The 19,963-nt window shown below is 42.8% G+C and overlaps 2 protein-coding genes across 2 annotated transcripts; one reads left to right on the top strand and one right to left on the bottom strand.

Moving 5' to 3' along the window:
- Window positions 1-26: 26 nt before the first annotated feature.
- On the bottom strand, window positions 27-10,202 carry rab3ip (RAB3A interacting protein (rabin3)). The gene is made up of 13 exons (XM_063906080.1): window positions 10,080-10,202; window positions 5,985-6,112; window positions 5,654-5,767; window positions 5,238-5,401; window positions 4,520-4,730; window positions 3,608-3,703; window positions 2,903-2,980; window positions 2,581-2,790; window positions 2,371-2,499; window positions 2,145-2,257; window positions 1,368-1,467; window positions 1,200-1,269; window positions 27-1,087 (listed from the first exon to the last, which is right to left on the bottom strand). Exons 3-13 carry the CDS (start codon window positions 5,738-5,740, stop codon window positions 1,005-1,007), a joined length of 1,341 nt encoding a protein of 446 aa, XP_063762150.1. The 5' UTR covers window positions 5,741-5,767; window positions 5,985-6,112; window positions 10,080-10,202; the 3' UTR covers window positions 27-1,004.
- A 1,095-nt stretch (window positions 10,203-11,297) lies between these two features.
- Window positions 11,298-19,277, top strand: LOC134879442 (uncharacterized). Its single transcript, XM_063905957.1, has 4 exons — window positions 11,298-11,440; window positions 12,883-13,083; window positions 15,434-15,713; window positions 15,822-19,277. Exons 2-4 carry the CDS (start codon window positions 12,985-12,987, stop codon window positions 17,300-17,302), a joined length of 1,860 nt encoding a protein of 619 aa, XP_063762027.1. The 5' UTR covers window positions 11,298-11,440; window positions 12,883-12,984; the 3' UTR covers window positions 17,303-19,277.
- The last annotated feature ends 686 nt before the right edge of the window (window positions 19,278-19,963 follow it).

Below are 19,963 nucleotides of genomic sequence, written 5' to 3'. Positions count from 1 at the left end.
GAAGAAGAAGATGCAGAGGAGTCGGGTTTAAATTAACATGTTTATAAAGTTTACACAACAGCAGGCGCACACACACACACACCCTAACACACACAGCTTAATATCTACACAGGTCATCCTGATTGATTAAATACAGCAGGCTCAAAACACCCGTAAAAGGAACCCCCCCACACATTTGTAATCAGCATATTGACGTAGTGTTTTATTTTCTGAACCTTCACCTACATCTGGAAACCCAAAATCATAAAGTCTGAAAGGAATTATAAAGTAGGTCTCTCTGCCTGTGAGGTGGACATGTTTGCTCTGTGCTCTTGTAGTGAAATGAACTCAGGACTGTGAAGAAGAAGGACGAGAAACCAAAGGCCTCCACGTGGGGGGGGGGCAGAGAAATAACAACGACTACATTTATCCTTTATCTGGTTTGAAAATGTCCGAAACGGGGGAAAGTCGTGCAGTTGTATAGCAGAGAAGAGCAGCATAAACAGCTTCTGAATGATTGAGTTCAGTGGACCAAACATCGCAGCTCTGGTACAATGAAATGAGTCATAAGGAGTTTGTTGCTGTAAATACTTCTGTGTTGGGCGAGAGAAATGAAGCAGCGCGGCGGCCTCGCCCTGGAGAGATAAGGGAACTAGATGTCTGATGAAAGTAAACAGGAGCTTATAACGGTGTCATGATGATTGTTGGGGCCGTCTAACAATAAATAATATCTTACTGGAGAGTTCTCGATCATCTTGTGTCTGTATTTGGGGTTTTTTGACATGAGGGGGAGAAAACAAAGCCTAGTGGAAGCTCCTCAGACATTTTTACTCCTCTCCTCATGTCTTCATATCGTGGAGTGTTTGCAATTAAGCATCCAAACTCTCCCCTCCAACATCACACTCTCTCTCTCACACACACACACACGAAAACACATTCACACAAAGGAAGGAGGACGAGGAAGGTCAGGGGGCGGGGCTTCTGCAGGGAGGGAGCTGTGATTGGATGCTGGAGCTGTCCGTCCGTCACAGCTGGTCTTTGTAGTAGCCGAGCTTTGCTAAGGACATCTCCCGGCGGAGCTGCATCACCTCCCAGAACATCTGCTCTGCTGGAGGAGCAACCAGGAGTAAAGCAGAGAATATAAGCTGTGTGTGTGTGTGTGTGTGTGTGTGTGTGTGTGTGTGTGTGTGTGTGTGTGTGTGTGTGTGTGTGTGTCTTACCATCCTGCTGTTTGACCAGGCCTTGATGGATGTAGCGGATATAGGTGAAGAAGTTACACACTGCTGTGATCTGAGGGAGAGACGGACAGACAATTCATCATTATGTGTGTGTGTGTGTGTGTGTGTGTGTGTGTGTGTGTGTGTGTGTGTGTGTGTGTGTGTACTCACTCTGTATCTACAGTACGGAGAGACGTAGTAGTAATTGGATGAATCTCCAAACTTGATTCTGTGCTTACAGGTTTTGGTCTGACCGCTCAGGGCACATTTTCTACCAGAGAGACAGAGAGAGAGAGAGAGAGAGAGAGAGACAGAGAGAGAGAGAGACAGGAAGTCAATCAACTCTTTCAGCGTGAGGAAAACTCGTACTGAGACAGGAGGAAGCAAGGAAAGGAGGCAGGGAGAGAGGGCTGTTAGCATTTATCAAGGTTGCTCTCATCAGGATCGCTTTGATAAACCTGGAGGAGGAGGAGGAGGAGGGTTAAAGGGAGGAGGTTTGAGTTAGAGGGAGTCAGGAGGAGCAACTGAGGAGAGATTAAAGATGCTGATGGGAGAGAGGGGGAGATAGTGTATAATTCAAATTGATAATCAGCTGATATGATTCCTGTTGTTGTTTGTAGATGTGTGTTTTAGTTTCATTGTTTTGTTCAAGCCAGAAAAGAAAGTGAGTGTCATTGTTGTGTCAATAAAGCTTTTTCAAATTTGATAGAACAGAGATAGAGAGAGAGGAAGGGGGAGAGAGAGAGAGACTCAGACTCACGTGACGAGCTCGGCTCTGCGCCCGCTAGAGGAGGAAATTAAAGGAAGATGAAGAGATGACGATGAAAGAGTGAAAGCTCCATGAAGAGGAAAACCACTGTGTGTGTGTGTGTGTGTGTGTGTGTGTGTGTGTGTGTGTGTGTGTGTGTGTGTGTGTGTGTGTGTGTGTGTGTGTGTGTGTGTGCTCACTTTGGTCCCCCACACTCCACGGCGGAGGCTTTGACGACGGGCAGCGGCTGGAACCCGACCGGCTCGACACTGAGCGTGTTCTGCTCCACCGCCTCCAGGATGGCCGAGCCCAGCTGAGGGAGGGGGAGAGGAAGGGTGAGAGGAGGGGAGGAGAGGGGGGCGTTAAATAACAGAAATAATCCTTTTTATTTTTATACTTCATGGAGTTTTATTGGGGTCTCCCTACCTCACACTTGCTGAAGGTGAGGCAGGGGTGGATGTCCTCCCGGTACACCCTCTCCAGGAAGCAGCAGCTGCGCTCCAGCGTCGGCTCCTCTCGCCACGCCTTGAAGTCGCTGAACAGCTGACTGTCCACCTGCACAACAACAACAACAACACAGGTTACCATGACATCATCACATAAACACTCTCCTGGGGTTCATTAAGCTCCGCCCACCTCTCTGCACTCGCGTACGATTGGCTGCGTGGCCGAGGGGTCGGGCTGCGTGCCCATGATGGCCGAGGAGGTGCTCTTGTTCCTGCTGTGGCCCTTCCTGAAGGGGGTCTTCGATCCGCCCCCCACTGAGGGGAGCTCACCCAGGGGGGAGGTGGGGGAGGACAGCACCAGGGTCTTCAGGGCCTGCACCTCCGCCTGCAGGACGTCAATCTGAGGAGGAGCGGGGGGGGGGGGAAATAAATACTAGTAGAAGTAGTGATTTCTTTTTTGAGACGTGTGTGTGTGTGTGTGTGTGTGTGTGTGTGTGTGTGTGTGTGGTTACCTTCCCCAGGGCTTCCTTCAGTTGTTTCTCAGCGTGGGCCTGCTTGACGTTGGCCTCTCGGACCATTTTGTGAGCCTCCTGTGAAACACAAAGCATCTCAGTATTGTGACACGTTCCGTACTCACAACGATCCTCACAGTGACAGAAAATAAAGCTCCACACAGGTTCACAGGGGGCGGAAAACACACACAGAGAGAAAAGAGACCCAGCTCCTTCTATGAGGGAAAGTCCAAAGAATGAGGAAGAGGAGGAGGAGAGGAGGAGGAAAGGAGAGAGTGGTGAAGGTCAGAAGGAGAGGATCCCTCAGGAGTCTGTCATCTTCAAAAGTTGCACCTCTAAAGGTTTGAGTTTGAAATCAAAGCACTTGATTGTTGATATGTCCGTAAACTAAATTGTTTTGCAGATTTTCTACAGAATTAAAGTCACATTTAGAGACGAGGAGTAATAAAACTCAAAGGTACTTAAAGCTGTGTTCCGTTGTAGTGAAGTAAACCTGAAGACTAACTCTTTAGTGACTTCTGTAGTGAACATAACACAAAACATCTTCCCAACGCCTCCGTTTCTCATCTCTGCTGCCAACGAGCGGAGAGCAAACAATCTTGTCTGGTTTCTGTCTGCGTCAGGAGGAAGGGAACAGGAAACAGGAAGCAGAGGAGACGAAGAGGAGGAGGAGGAGGAGGAGGAGGAGGAGTTGAGGAGACCGACCTGGAAGAGGCTGGCGGTGAGCTCCTCCAGCTCCTGGCCCAGCTGATCTCTGACTTTAGACAACCTCTCACACTCCTCATCCTTCAACATCAGCTCCTTTCACCCACACACACACACACACACACACACACACACACACACACACACACAGAAAACAACACAACAGAAATAAAACGCAAAATGAAAACACATGGGGGTGAAATCATAGCATGGCAACAAACAAAGAGATGAACAAACGGAAAATTAGTGAAATATTTGAGGACTTGTTTCCAACTTCAATTTTAAACAAATATTCTACTATAGATTTTTTCAAATTAGAATTATTATTATTAAAAATGAATCAGAATGAATGAGCTTTCATTTTAATTGGTGACATTTTTTATTCTATTTAATCCATGTCCTCCAACAAGTCCATTAAATGTTGTCTTTAAGCCATATTTCAAACATATTGACTGAACATAATACCTGGATTCATATAATGTGAATCTTCATTAAATGTCTGACGTGGACTTTATTCTACAAATGGAAAAATACTAATAATAAAACCAGACTCATTTTTATCTACTGGGCAGAAATACTGGTTTCAAAACTTGTCAACAAAAATAAAGATCAGCGTTTACATTTTTATCTAGAATTTAAGGTTAAGAAAAAAGCTTCAAACTGTTTGGATCAGCCGGGCTAAAAACAATAAGATAAATGTCTTTAAACGAAAGAATAGGAAAAAGAAATGCAACACGATGTTTGTGTAAGTTATGAAAATGTGCAGCAATGTGATAATGATCTGAAAAACACACACACACTCTCCAACTGCACACACACATTCATTTTATTCATGACCAGAGACCGTGTGTGTGTGTGTGTGTGTGTGTGTGTGTGTGTGTGTGTGTGTGTGTGTGTGTGTGTGTGTCCTACCCTCTGGGCCTTCACCAGTTCCTCCTTCAGCCTCTCGTATCCTTTCTCTCGGACATCCATCACAGACGGGCTGCGGAGCCTCGACAGACTCTCGCTCAGAGCGCTGCACTCCTCGCCGTCCTCTGCACACAGGAAGTGGCCGTCCAGAGACTCCGCCTCCTGGCCCTGACGCGCTGTGGGTAAGCATGGGAACAACAACGGCCAGTTAGAGCTTATATGGGAGGAAAGTCTTTGGACAAATGACCTACAAAAAAGTATTGCTTGCAGGAGCAGATCCATCATTTCCATTGAGGACAGCGCCCTCTAGTGGTGAGGCTGCAGACTGCAACCAACTAAATACCTCTTCACTAACCCCTCAGCTCTGCAAGACATGGATACACATCCTCCTCTTTAAGTCATGCTTTTATTTTGAGTTTATTGAGTTCAATGCATGCATGTTATCCTGTCATATCGATGGCAGGACGCTGAAGATCCAAACCGCATTGTGGCAGAATGTTTGAATACCCGAAATGATAGAATTGAAGTCTAAGGAACAGACTGAATAGCTTTCCTTAAGTCCTACACACTTGAAAAAGTCCCAAAGCCAAAAGTGAAGCCAAAAAATTCCTTATTTTGTCTCAATTCTTCAAAATAAAAGTCCTGAAGTCAAAATATATTAAATTTTAAAACAAATGATAGAAATGATTGCCATTTAATCCCAGGCAGAGTGTTCCTTCACCTTCCATTGTGGCTGTGGGGGGTGGAATAGACCGGCTGCGTGGGGAGCTGGTCGGCCCGCAGTGAGGTGGGGCGGCCAGCAGGGGGCGCTCCCAGGGAGTGTGTGCGGTACAGAGTGGTGGGGGGGGCACTGTGACGCGTGGGGGGGCGCTGCTCTGCTTGGTTCTGCAGGAAGACACACAGGGAAACCAGAAAGACGTTGAGAGTCTCAGTGTGATGGTTTTATCTCCAAAACTAAAACTAAATGTGTTTTATTGATTAATGTTAAACATCCAGAACAGCTGTTCACATTAAAGACTAACCCCCAGGCTGTCCTGGAACCTTCAGGAGAGATTTTAACCCGATCTGAGACAATAAGTCTGTAAACATCCTGAAAACCTGCAGGAGCCGCTCCTTGCCTCTGAGGAAGTCACTTACCTGGAGGTCAGGGGTGGTGGGGGAGGCGAGGTTCACCTCGTGGAAACCCTCCAGAGTCTCAGCTTTGCCCGGACCGCTGCAGGCCATAGCAGCTGCTGTCAGACATCATACACTCTGCTCACACACACACACACACACACACACACAGCTGTAAGTGAGGCTGCAAACTGATTATTAAATGCATTGTAGTTTATAAATGTTCAATGAGTCACACAAGTCTGAACAGAGTGTGTGTGTGTGTGTGTGTGTGTGTGTGTGTGTGTGTGTGTGTGTGTGTGTGTGTGTGTGTGTGTGTGTGTGTGTGTGTGTGTGTGTGTGTGTGTGTGTATACCATAGTGCAGCAGCAGTTGTGGATAGAGGGATGGATGGAGGCTCTCAGTCAGTCACACTAACAGCAGGGGGTTCAGGTGAAGGAGTGACTCAGCAAAAAAACAGAGACAGGTAATGTCTGCCCTCAACCTGAGGGAGAGAGGGAGAGGGAGAGAGAGAGAGAGAGAGAGAGGAGGATATATTTTGACAAACATGAGATAAAATCATGGCATGTCTGAAAACAGTAAACTGCATTATATTTCAGGCTTTTCTGTCCAGAGAGTGAAAACTATTGGACATGTCAGCTTTTCAAAATAAAAGACTTTGTGTAAAAAATAGTGACTTTTATTAATATTGACATTAGTACAAATTATCCGTTACGATAAATTGCAACCGAAGTGAAGAACAAGCTCTGGTGACGCTTAGAAGATGCAAACCTCTTCATATCTAAAAAGTATTCAGAGTAGAGCTATAGGATTCTCTTTCAAGAGAACACACAACATGGTCTAAGAGGTGTTGGTGAGTTTGAAATGACGTCCCTATTTCTTCCTTCACTTAAAGTGTGTTAGTGTAAGGCAGACTGAACTTTACTCTCTGGGTCAAACTCCAGCAGGAAGACAGCGACTGAAAACTCCTCCACAAAGCATCGAGTCCATTTGTCATTCCAGAGATGCTTCCTTATTGTTATTATGATGCTCTTAAAATAAGCTCTTTGTCTCTCCTGTCCTACCTTATGTTCCGTTGTTTTAACACCGGTCCCACCTGCTCATCCTGGTGTGTGTGTGTTCAGTGGGTGTGTCCTCCACTGTGCACACACACACACACACACAAAAACTGAAATTAGGAAACTTGCTTGAGACGACAAATGTTGCCGTGCTATCCAGAAAGCTTACGTCACCTAAAGTTATTTAAAGATCCAGCGGAAGAACACTGGTGTTTTTATTTTAGTATCATTCTGTCAGAGTCGCACCTTCTGCCGTGACACGTCTGCAAACAATCCTAAGACTTCACGCGAGTCATCCATCACAATAAACATTCAGTCGTGTCATTTTTTGGTCCGAGTTTCATTGTTGATGTTTGTTTGGAAAATGCAGGAGACAGCACTGGACTGATGGTGCATTCAAGGACAATCTGACATCTGAGACATCATTATAAGTCAATGCATTTTTGCACAATTTGTCATACCACCTTTTTTTTTTCAACGTGTTGATATGAAGTCTTTAAGGAAGTGTGCACATGAGGATGGAGGAGTGAAGTGGTCGGTCAGACAGGTGAAAGCATCTCACCTCAAACTCAGGTGAAACCCCACCCACAAAAACAACCAATCCCCCCTCAACCCTGTCTGCCTGCATCATCTCCATGGAGACCAGTCCTGGAGAGCCCGCAGTAACAGGATACTGAGGGGATGCTGGCTAAAGATCCAGTTTCTCCAGTAAAGGCTCATCCCTTCAGTTTAAAGGGTTTACGACGCAGCCTTACGTCATCCAAACACTGACCAGCATTTACCCTAAAGAGCTGAACAGAACTTATAAATATATTTGATCGTACATTTGTCAATTTGCTTGTAAGCCTGCTGCTAGACTGCAGATCTCTATTCATCAAATGCAGGATGCTTGTTTTACATTTAGTGAACGTTATATGGGAAATAAATAGAAAAAAGGGGTTTTAATTTGGGAGCTGCTCTCGCACAAGCACCAACAAACACGCGTCATGTTGGAAGATTGGTCTGTGGGGAGCGTTATTACAAGTTGAATCATTAACACTGGAGCTGCAGCTTTTAGTTAATTAATAAATGAGTCTATTGAAACCAAAATGATCCTTTGCTTCATTTATTAAGAGAAAAATGGATACTTTTTTCTGGTTCGAAAGGGTTTGATGCAGGACTTTGACTTCATACAGTATCTTTTTATTGTAGTTGCCTCTTTAACTCAATAAAAGTCTGCACACTTCCTCCATGACTGCATACTATGTGACCATCAGAGGGATTTTTATGATATGCTTCAAATATCATTTATTGTTATGACACACGGTTGCACAACGAAAGGCAGTCTATTCTGCTGCACACAGATGCCTGACTAAAACAAAGAGCATTGTAGTGCACTCCTGAAGTGCAAAGCAGACGAAGGAACATTAAATAAGGATTTTCTGAACTCACTACTATAAGAGTATTTGATTTTATCTAACTATTAAAGATATGGGTACTATGTTTTTTTTTCTGGTGAAACCTGAGACAAACATTTGCATAATTCCTGCAGCGTCTGCAACAAACAGTAACTCGGTTTAGACTGACAACAGCCTCTCTGTTCACTGACTCCATTCACATGGTTTCCAGTTTAATTGCTAGCTGGACAATGCTCAATGATTCTGGGGTATATGACATTACATTACCTATTAAACACAAGAAGATGGCAGCTCAGCATATTGTAACTATGCACCAAAACTTAGGGGATTCTCTAGTCAAGGCTATGAGAAGAGCAAGTGCTGTAAACATTTTAAAACCTCAATTTAAGAAATTGCATTTGTATTAAGGATTGCCTTTCCCTAACTCTTTACATGTTTCATATTTTAATGCATTTATTTATTTGACATATTTTATAAAGGAGTTTTTGCCAACTTGTTTGTGCTATTTAATGAGTTTCTAGTTTTGTATGTATTTGTTTACAGCACAGTATTTGCATTTGTTTATATTTGGCTATTTTGTTTTTTCCCTTTATTGTAAAATACTTGGAAGTGCATACCCTATATACAAGATGCAATAAAAACAATGTTGATTATTATTAATATTGCTATCTGTGTGACTGCAAGCTGAAATGTTGCCTTCACGTTTATAAAACATACGTTTAAAGCTCCTGTTTAAGGGTGCAGTGACAGCTAGCATCATGCTACTTAAAGGTGGCTAGCATGTGAACGTTAGCAGGTGAGCTAACATGCTAACACCAACTGAACAGGGGGGGGGGGCGTTAAAACCTAACGGCTGTCATCTGACTCTGCACATATTAAAGATGCATGAAAACAACATCATGGCACTGTGTCAGCTTATGTTGCGCTGCTAATAACAAGCTAATGCTAACGGAGCAATTGTATTAGGGTAGCTGATGTTAACAGGCTTATTCAGAGGCGAGATTCTACCAATAATAATAATAGTAAGATGCATATCAGAAAGAGAGGAATAAACCAACTGAAAATAGGGGGAAAAAGGCTAGAAAACAACCCATTTGCTTAATTGTAATGTTGAAAACAGCCAGTATTTGCAGGTGGATGAATGATGAATGGATGTATAAAAAAGAACGTGATCTTCAGAGGGGAGATTGTTGCTTTTTTAAGCTAAAATATTTGTGCCACAAAGAGGAAAATAAACCACCTGAAAAAGGAAAGAACGGTTATGTTTTGCACTTGGATTAATGATGAATGGATGTTTAAAGAGAACTGGATACTCCGTTCATTCCTATGAGAGCTGCTCAGTGGCGCATCAACAGCAAAAGTACCCGTATGTGGGCCCACTGAGCATGCGCAGTTGAGCCTTCAGCTAACTGGTGAGAGTAAATAACTCTTAAAATGTAAATATAAAGAATTATATAAATGTTATATTTTCTATTTGATTTCATCCTTAATGATTTAAATAAGGGATATATAAGAGAGAGGTAGTTATTATTTAGCTCCAAAATAATTATCCGCTGATTTACAGACGTCTCTTTCCCCAATGTCAGCCAATGGGAAAAAGTATTCTCGAGCCAACATGACGTCACTGGGGTAGTAGTACCGCCATATGGCCACTACGGACATTCCAAATATGGGCTTCAACGGCAGGCTCAATTCTTGGGGATTCCATTATCGGTCACTGCACAAACCTAGACTACGACTAGCTAAATCCATTAATATGACCTTATAAAAAGGATGTATCGTGACCACTTTTTAACATAATAACAGAAATTAGATTTCAAATGTATAATTACTGTGTGTGTTATCTTGGTTGTAAACGGCTCAGTGTCCGATATTAGACGCATATGGTGCATTTAGATGTAGCTCTGCTAGCTAGCAGGCTAAGCAAGTTGCCCTCACTTAGCTAATTATCATAATAACAACATGCATGTTAATAACCAGTTAAGCGCAGACTCACCGGACCTCTGTGTGTGTGGACAGCAGCCGGTTCTGGGGGTCTTTCTCCCGGTAAACGTGCAGAAACAAACAAACGGACAGAAACACCGAAGGAGCTAGTGACGCAGACCGGAGACGGGTGGGGCGTTCAGGGACAATTGGGAAACAAGAGCAGCAGGGTCACCTGATTGTTATGCTTGACGGTTGAGAGTCAAAATTCGGCAAAACCCAGTGTGAAAAAGTATAAACAATACCAATTAAAACATAGTAGTGCAGAAACACAAGTAAAACATATACGGTAGATAAATATATAAAATATAATATACAACGGTTGCGTGTGCAAAAAACAGTGCAGAAACCAAATGTGAAAAAGTATACAAAATAAAATGTAATACAAATATTGTAATTAACTCACAAACTCAGTACAACAATAAATGATACATTAAAATAGTAATTATTCACAAAAGCCTGTGCACAGTGAAGGACTGAGCTACCAGGGTGCAGCCAGCAGGAGGCGCTCAATACAAACAAATCTCAAGTCATTTTTGTATTTATTCGTATTTTTAAACTTACTTTTAAGTCATTAAATCTGCAGTGTTTTGCCTTAGACTGCACGTTTGCAAAATGTATATAGCAATTTATTTCATGAGGTTTTCGTGGTTACTGATTCTGACCAAACACTACTGCCCTATCTCACATGAGCCAATTTTATCAAGGCATCAAGTAGTGTTTGTTTATGGATTTAGACTTAATTTGTCTACCCATGATAAAATCAGTTATCTTGATTAAGGAATAAGTGTAGTAAGTATTCTGATCCTGTCCCAAAGTATAAAATAAAAGGATAATGCCCAACTAAAAGCACTTTAAAATACTGGAAGCACTTATAATGCAAAGTGTATTTAACCCATTATACATCAAGTACCTCAATATTATTTTACTTATGACTTGTGGTGTTTGGGCAAGATTGGAAGATTTTAATAAAACTGCAAAACATTCTTTAAGGTTAAACTTCCCACTGCTCCTGAACACATCCTAGTGAAACTCTGAGGTGTGTGTGAGCTGGATAACTTTCCAGTGTGTCAGTCACCACCACACCTGAATGAAAACACACACACACACACACACACACACACACACACACACACACACACACACGCACGCACGCACACACCCTCCTGACGGCGGTGGGCGGGGCTCCGTGGTGCTTTAAAGTGCTGTGTATTGTGCCATAGTGGTGTCATTACGCACGGAGGTCACAAAGCGCGAACTGGACCTTTAAAGACGATTTATTTTACAGAAGAGTTTGAAGCAGCTGTTTCTCTGAAGGAACAAACTACTGTCCTGTTTGTTGGTTTTATGATGACCGAGCTGTGGAGTTGTTGGGTAAGTCATTATATAAAAGTACTTTTTTATTTTCTGCAGGAGTAAAGCGGCTTATGGGGATTATATTTACTGAAATAACTCGTGGAAAGTCACCATTCTGACAAGTATGGTAGTCCTGCAGATACTTCAAATAACATCATACTATAATGTTTATTTTAAAATGTTAAATAATATTATTATACAAAGGCCTTTTCTTTCATTGATTCATTCTGAATTATTTAATTGGTTTTATTTGTTGTTGTTCCATGACTTCATTTATTACTTTTGTAAATCGTTTTAACTTCTTGTTTATTATTGCTTTGTTTTGAAAACACTTATATATATACCTGCAAAATATTACAATTTATAATATTGTATGTTATATATCCTTATTTATAAAAAGAATTAATAGAATTGGGTCAAAAATAACTATATTACAACCAAAACCATGAGGGTAAACTATTATCTCATAGCATTTTTGGTGAATAAATACATAAACAAAAATAATAATGTGAGTTTAATTTCTAGTTTGAACATTATTTTAGGATATCATATAAACACAATGACATAAAAACTGAGTGGAAAATTCCCTTTCATTTCATATTTTTACGTTCAATACATTTTGGGGTAAAATGATGGCAGAAATAAGAACCATTAGCTTGTGTTTTATTTCTGACCTCGTTTATTTTTTAACTGTTTAACTAAATCCAGCCCCGGGAGCGAACACCCACACGTCCCCGTCCTTGTTTGATCATGAGAACGAGTTCTTGTTTGTCGAGTCAAATATTTTCCCTCCTGGTTCCAAACCTCAACAAGGAAGCTTTTTGTTGAAATCTTCCAATGAGGTTTTATTTTTATCAGAGCAGCATCACAGAGGAATGTGTGTGCCCACATGCTCCGTAAGTTTCGGCTTCAGGAGCCAGTCTTACGGCTTCCTGTTCCAGGTGAACTGGTCCATCAGGTGAACCTCACCTGTGCACTAAAGTGTTACTCGGGTTCAGGTATTTGAAAGTGAATATTTCCGTTTTATACTTCTGCTACTCAGAGCTGTCTGGTGGCCCTTTAAATCCCAAAGTTGCGGAACACAGTGACATCACTATGGAACACTCGCGCTCCTATTGGCTAGCGTTCCAACACATTGTACGTGATAGGCTAAGGGGGCGGAAGATCTCTACGCAGTTCAATCACAACAGAGCCAACCAGCTAACCAATCAGAGCAGACTGGCCCCTGGTTTCAGACAGAGGGGGAAAATAGTTGAGGCAGTCTGAGAAAAATAAAGAGCTTTCTGAGCTTTAAAGCATGGAGACATGTCCCAGGAGAGACTCTACATACTGACCCTTAAAATGAGTGTAATATGTCCCCTTTAAATAAAGGATCTGAATACTTCTTACCTGGCCTTGTTCGACCTCCTTCCTCTTAGATGTTCAGTTGTTTGACATTTCTTCTCCCTCTGTGTCTCCAGACTCTCGTCGAAAAGAGGATTTGATGATTCTTCAGAGCGAGTCCAGATGTTATTTTTTCGCAGCGCAGCCCAGGAACCTCAGACGCTCTGTGAGATGTTCTGATGACTTCTGACCCCCGAATCATGGACCTCCGTCTGCAAGCCAACCCTCAGCGCCACTACGGGGTCAACGGGGATGCCGTTCAAAACTCCAGGACACGCGTAAGTATTTATAAAGCTATGAAAAGACTTGAGATTTCCTTCTACTTTTAAGTCATCTTGTAGGATAAATGATTTACTTCGAAAAGGATGGCGCATAACACAAATACCTGACCCAAAAAATCAGAAAGAAGAAGAACACAGTAATAAAAAATACATTCAAATATAAAATAAAAATACAGCTAAAAACTAAATCATAATCCTAACTAATATAAATAAGTAAAGAACATGACATGGTTATAATCATCTTAACAATGAAGTGCCCGTAGCCATGTCTATATTCCAGGGCTCCAAACAGACATTTAGATTCATTTTGCCTTTTTAAAAAACATTTATATGAAAGACCCCACAACAAGGGAATATCATTATTATTTTTATTACATAAAGGACATCAAAACTACACATTTAAATGGGCAGTTCAGACATCCAGAGCCTTGAGTGAACAAGGTTAGGGTTATCAAAAGGTTAGGGTTTATTCCTTAGATCATTTGACACACTTTTGCCAAGTTTCATGTAAATCAGGCAGGTATTTCTTTAGAAAAACAACAACAACAAAAACTTGAATATTGCCCCAAACATCAAACTATTTCAATAACCTTTGTTAATAAACCAATTACCAAGGATAAAGCTTGGACTGATTGGCCCTCACCGGGGACACAGGTGTGTATAATAGCACCTGGATGCTCTGTAAACTGAGGGATAGAGTCGTCTTGTTCCATTGTCTCGTCAAACAAAGCAAACACTCAGAGTATCAGATGAACAGCTGATTATCCAAGCTGTACTTCTCTGTGTTTACACAAAAGCACCCAGTTTTCAGCGTCGCTGTGGAATTACACCTGCTCAACAACTCAATCCCTCAGCATGTCTTGGGGATGACATTCATTATCACTGACAACACAAACGGAACCGGTCGAGCCGCAGTTTTTCTCCTCCGGTCGCTGCGTGTCGACAATGGACGGCATTGACTCCCGCTGTAACCTGCAACTCTGTGTTTATCTCACGCTGGTTTCAGTTGGGTGTTGCTGCAGGTGTCTTTGTCTCCGTACGTGTAAAGTCAAAACAAGACTCTGAGGTCAGCAACAAATCCTGTTTGCATGTCAACCGCACGGTGAAGGACATAACCTTGAAAAAGCCCCAAATTAGCAGCGTCCTCATGTTTTGGTTGCTGTCTAATTACAGTTCAACGCCACCTGAGATCCATAACACTGCATTATCAAAGTGTTTGTTGTCCATCTGAGGGAGAAAGGTTACTCAAGAAGGATAGAGTGAACTTATAGTATTATTTTACTTTATATTTGATATTAAACTTTAACTTCTTGTGTTTTTATAAATACCATTTATTTCATTGGAGTTTCTCCTTTAACCTCTTATGTTTATTTATATATTTTTCCTTTTTTAAATTATTTATTTAATTCTAATGAGCAACCGTTACGAAGCCCAATTTCCCCCCTATGATTCTAATTTCATATATCCTTAGAAACCAAATGTCCTTTCCTCTTCATCGTTCTTCATCCACTCTGACTTCCTCATACAGGAGTCGATGTGTACAGACTGAACACGGGCATGTTTGTTCCAGCATCCCCAACCCTCCTAACTTCTTTCCGACCCTTAATTTAGCTCAAACGGCCCTTTCTTCTCCCCCTCTCGACATCACCGCAGCGGCTACCTGTCCAGCTCCTTACGGTACACCCCCTGAGGAATTACACAATGGGCGATCCAATGACAACTTGGTGACTTTTGGTTTCGCTGCCCTCCTTTAAAGTCTCTTTCAGTCCTGATAACGATCAACCTATTTAAGCCCAACCACACGGCTGTAGGGGATAGGTAATCCCCTGTAACAATGTGCAATGGGCCGACAAATAAGAAGAAGGACTGAAGTTTGAGAAGAACCACAACGACAAAAAGATAGTGTCCCAAATACAGAAGAAAAACAAAGGTCCAGTCCAGTTCAACTGCAGTGAGGACATTATCCAACCCAGATCCGATAACCTTAAAGGAAATAAATCAGAACACACAAATAGGGTCTGATACAAGCTTTAAAAAAAGGCCCAAAAATAGTAACATTTAAACAGTAATTTAACGTAAACTGAAAGAAAAGGGATTCGGACGATCCGTCAAAAGGGATGGGGTAAAAAAACTGGCTCCAGCACTATTGGCTTTATAGGTTCGGCTTCGAGCAGACTTAATAGAACACAAACCAACAGTATCAAACTCCATTGAGCCAAAAGTCACATCTTCTAAGCAACTTGAAAAAACCCCAGAACCCAATACTGGCAGTATCTCTAGAATTAAGTTGAGACAATCTAAATCATACCATGTCCACTCATGTCCTCTGATCCCTTTGCCTCAACAGGAAGACGATACCCTGAAGTTTCTGAGCCAGGAGGAGCAGGAGTGCATCCAATTCTTCGAGAACACCATCGACTCTTTGGAGGAAGGTCTGGAGGAGAACGACCGGAGGAAGCCCCCCGGCTTCAAACCGGCGAACAGTAGCTGCCCGACCTCGAGTCCTGTTGTGTCCTCACTTTTGTCCAGGCACCCCGGTCCCAAAGACCAGGACATTATATACCTGGTCCGCCCAGAACCAGACCTGCTGCAGAACAAAGAGCCAATCTACAATCCCACCAGTCCAGGTAGGGTACAGTTGTTCTTGTTTGCAGTGTCTTAGTCAGGTTTCTAGAAAAAGCATAGGTTGATGATAGTCTTTCCAAGATTTTGACGTTCCCATTTGCTCCTCACAGACTTTACGAACATGATGCAGACCCCTGGAAGCCACTTCGAGATAAAACCTAAGCGTGATGCGCCGGACAGCTTACCTTCAGAGTACAACCCTCCCTTACCAAGAGGCAGCTATGGGGCTACAGACAGCCACTTCTCATACCACCCCCCAGGCTGCATCCCCACCCCGGTCCTGATTGCCCAGCAGATAGCAGATAACCAGGCAGGGGGTTCCTCTAACTTGCATCCCTCATCCTTCCTCCGTCATCCGAGCCTTGAGTCTGACAAGCAATCGAGTCTGAGTAGCGATCTTCCTAAACATGGTCCACCAACTTCTGCTAAGCCGAGCCGCTTTCCTGCCAACATCAGTGTGATCCACAGCCATAAGGAACCCCAAAACCAGTCGCTGTCCAATGTCCACCTCAACGAGCGAAAGGCGCAGATGCTTGCAAACCTTTCAGGTACATCTCACCCTCTGGTGCAGGAGGATTCTAACCTGACCATGGAGCCTCGAAATGCTCCCACTCGCAGCATTTCCTTCAAGGACCCTTCACCAGACAAATCCAGGATGGAGGCCCTGTCTAAGCTGGGCCTAAACAGGACTCGAGCCATGTCTGGGGGTACTTCCCCAATCGCAGTCCCTAACGCTTCTCTGGGTCCTCTCACAAGTGCAGACACCAGGTCCATGGAGGTCAGCTCTCCCCTACCACCAAAAGAAACCAGCGTCAAATTGCCCGGAGTTACAACACCAAGTCAGAGCCAGATCGACAAGAAACCAGAGGTTGTGCGGTCAGAATCCCTCAGGAGGTTTGACGAAAGGAACCGCCAATCGAGCCCTTCGCCTCCAGCCATCACACGCAGCAGCTACCATCCACCTCCTGTAGAAACCAGGACCTCTTTTTCCTCTCCGCCTGAGGTCACCTCGCTTGAACCGAACAGCTATGGGGGGAAATCTATCGTGGTGAACCCTTCTCATTCCTTCAGGAGGGAGTCTTTGCCTTCAACAACAAGCCCTGATCCCAAAGTGCTCCCCCCTGCGCTAGCCAACCCTATCGAGTTCAACACCTACGGAGGAAAGACCAAAGTCATGAACCCTGCTCCGGCAGCAAGGAGTGACCTCCCCGACATCCTCAGCTCCCACATCGACAAGAGTCAAATCTTACCCGCCGCCAAACCAGAACCGCTACCCACTGCGATGAACAGCTACGGAGGAAAGAGCCGAACATTCAACCCTTCCTCCGAGTTGAACCGTCCTTCGGTGAGCCCTTCAAAGAGTTTCAAAGGTCCAGCTCCCACCCCGGCCCCGAGACCTCCACGCCACTCCTACCATGGTGGCAATACACCATCACCAGCGCCACGAGCCTTGTCTCCTGAACACAGGCGTAGATCCAGCTCCCAGTTTCGTCCACAAGGCATCACGGTGCAGTTTTCTGGACGGGGAGCGACGGACGAATCGCGCAGGGAAGCCTTGAGGAAACTGGGGTTGCTGAAGGAGTCTTCTTGAACTTCTTGAAACGACTGAACCTGTCAAGCCTGAATTTCCACTGGCATCCCTCGAGGAATGCTGGAAGTATCCCTCATGTTTGTCTGGGTGTGAGGCGTGGTAGGTGAGAGACCTTTTTCTCGAGATCGTACGATAGACCTGCACAGCCAGTTCTCACTTGCTGGCCATAAAAAAAACCTGACAATCAAGTGTGTCACCGTCGACACGGACAAACTACTTCATATTGCATCTGATCCAAGACAATGTATACCTCTGCACAAGATATTTGGGAGCAAACTGTTGCATCCTCTTCCTGCAGGAATCAAAGACTGATGGAGGATGATTGTGAATAGCAGGATTTTTTAACTGGGTCCTGCGAAGAAAGACTGTATTTGTTGGGACTATTTTCTGTGGTGGACTCATCCACTCTTGGTACTTTGGGGAATGTTGGAGTTTGTATTTGGGGTTGAGTCCAATTAAACTACAATAGGACCACATTTCCCTTAGATTTGTTATGTAAATGAATCCCACTTTATAAAGGTTAAGAACACTCTTAGTGGGATTTTCCTATTTAGTTTTAATGCCCAAAGTAAAGCTGGGTAATTAACTGAGCAGTGGCCAAAGTACCTGCAACACAAACCCCCCAAAAAATCCACAAATATGTTAGTGGTTGTTAATTTGTGGTCATTTTGAAGCCTTATCCTGTTGCAGGGACTCAGAATCTAGTTTTTATACCATCATTATTTAACTTTTAGTTTTCCACATACTATATTCCACATTGCACAATCTGGGCATGCTCGTCGTCCAGAATACTATTGTTTGGAGGTAATGGAAGGCAGGAAATGTGTGTCTTTTTTAGCTGCAGGAAGACATTTCTCACCATAAGTTAAAGTTAATGAGCAGCTATTTGTGCACAAGGGTATTTTAGGTATTTAAGGAAGACGATAAGAGGTTACATTAGAGAGTACTTCTGTTGCAAATTGGTCTTTAAATCTAAAAAAAAGACCAACAAATATTCTGTATCTAGCTTAAGTTATATATGTTGTAGTCCTCTAACATGGGAACTGGGTTAGGGTGTTTTTCCTTCAGCACTTTGGGGCAAACACAAAGGTGAAGGCACTTTTCTTTAATGCAATTTTATGACTTCTGAAATGAACAAAACTGTGTTGTAAAGAGCAAGAGGTTTTATCCAATTCCAGACGCAAAAATGTCACTTTTATTTTCAAGAGGAAGGAGTAAAGCTACTCTGCAGGATATTTTTACTCCACCTCCCACACCAAACCACAGACTGTGGAATGGGTTTTGCGGGCAAGACTTTCTCTTTCTTACTTTGCAGAGAGGGGAATCTGCTCTTTAGGGAGGGGCGGCATTGTAAGAAAACAGAAGCACTAGAAACCGCAGATTCTAGAAATACATCCTGGATTACTTTGTGTTTCTATTCCCCTTCAGCTGTTGTTGATATGTTTTTGCAAGTGTGTTATTTAACTCTGTGTTTGTGTGTGTGTGTGTGTGTGTGTGTGTGTGTGTGTGTGTGTGTGTGTGTGTGTGTGTGTGTGTGTGTGTGTGTGTGTGTGTGTGTGTGTGTGTGTGTGTGTGTGTGTGTGTGTGTGTATGCATGTGTATGCATTTGTGTGTGAATATGTATGCATGTGTAATCAAGACTCCGGCCTCTGTAGCTCACCTACAGTAATATTTGAAGTATATTTTTGTTTCACGTGAATAATCTTCTGTGAATTTGTTTGTTTACGGACTCCGGTTCTCTGTAGTTCAGCTACAGTATATTTGAAGTATAACGGTGCAGAAATACGGTATACAACTGTATAAAACAGCCTACTTTGTATGGAATTTCTTACACTTTAACTGCATGCATGTGGTAAATGGGAAGACCAGCTGCAGCCTGGTATACTTTCTGAATGTTCTTATTATAAACTGTATAAACTCTGCTTAATATATCTAATGTTGGATTCCTGTCACTCATTAAACAGATAAATAGTAACTTCTTTTCTTTTTGTGTTTGTCTTTAATTAACTCTGGAATTTAGGGAACAAACTGCTGTTTAATGATTGATTACGTAGGTGAATGTTTTAGCTGAGAGGAAACAAAGAGGATGTTTTAAAGGGGATGAGGCGGGGATTTAAAGGGACAACAGATTTGACTTTGAGCCCGTTAGCTAGTCTTTGTACTCACAAAAAAAATGATGAAATCCCTTTTCTTTAAGGGTAACGAGCAACTAATCATTGTTTTTAAGCTGCAACAATTAGTGGACCAATTGATAATAAATTAACAGGCAACTCAAGTCACTTTTCTCATTAAAAAATGGTGTTTTCCGCCTCCCAATTATGCAGATTTGATGCTTTAATCTGTATATTTTTGGACTGTAGACCAATAAAACAAGACTTTTTAAGACATGAGCTCAGACCCAAACAAGCAGCGGTTCTTTGGTATAAACATTTTTTTATAAAGTTTTGTTTTCCTAACCTTTCTTCCATACTTTATATTGGTTCACTTGTGTGTTGACCTCGAGGAACACAGAAGCAAACTGTCTGAGCGGCAGACGCTTACATAACACTTCAACACAGAGGCTCTCTTTCCTGGAGAGTGTGAGTGTGAGTGTGAGTGTGAGTGTGTGTGTGTGTGTGTGTGTGTGTGTGTGTGTGTGTGTGTGTGTGTGTGTGTCTCTAA

Source organism: Eleginops maclovinus, chromosome 17 (genome assembly GCF_036324505.1).
Source record: "Eleginops maclovinus isolate JMC-PN-2008 ecotype Puerto Natales chromosome 17, JC_Emac_rtc_rv5, whole genome shotgun sequence".
NCBI lineage: Eukaryota > Metazoa > Chordata > Actinopteri > Perciformes > Eleginopidae > Eleginops > Eleginops maclovinus.
This window is presented reverse-complemented; position numbering and strand designations above follow the sequence as displayed.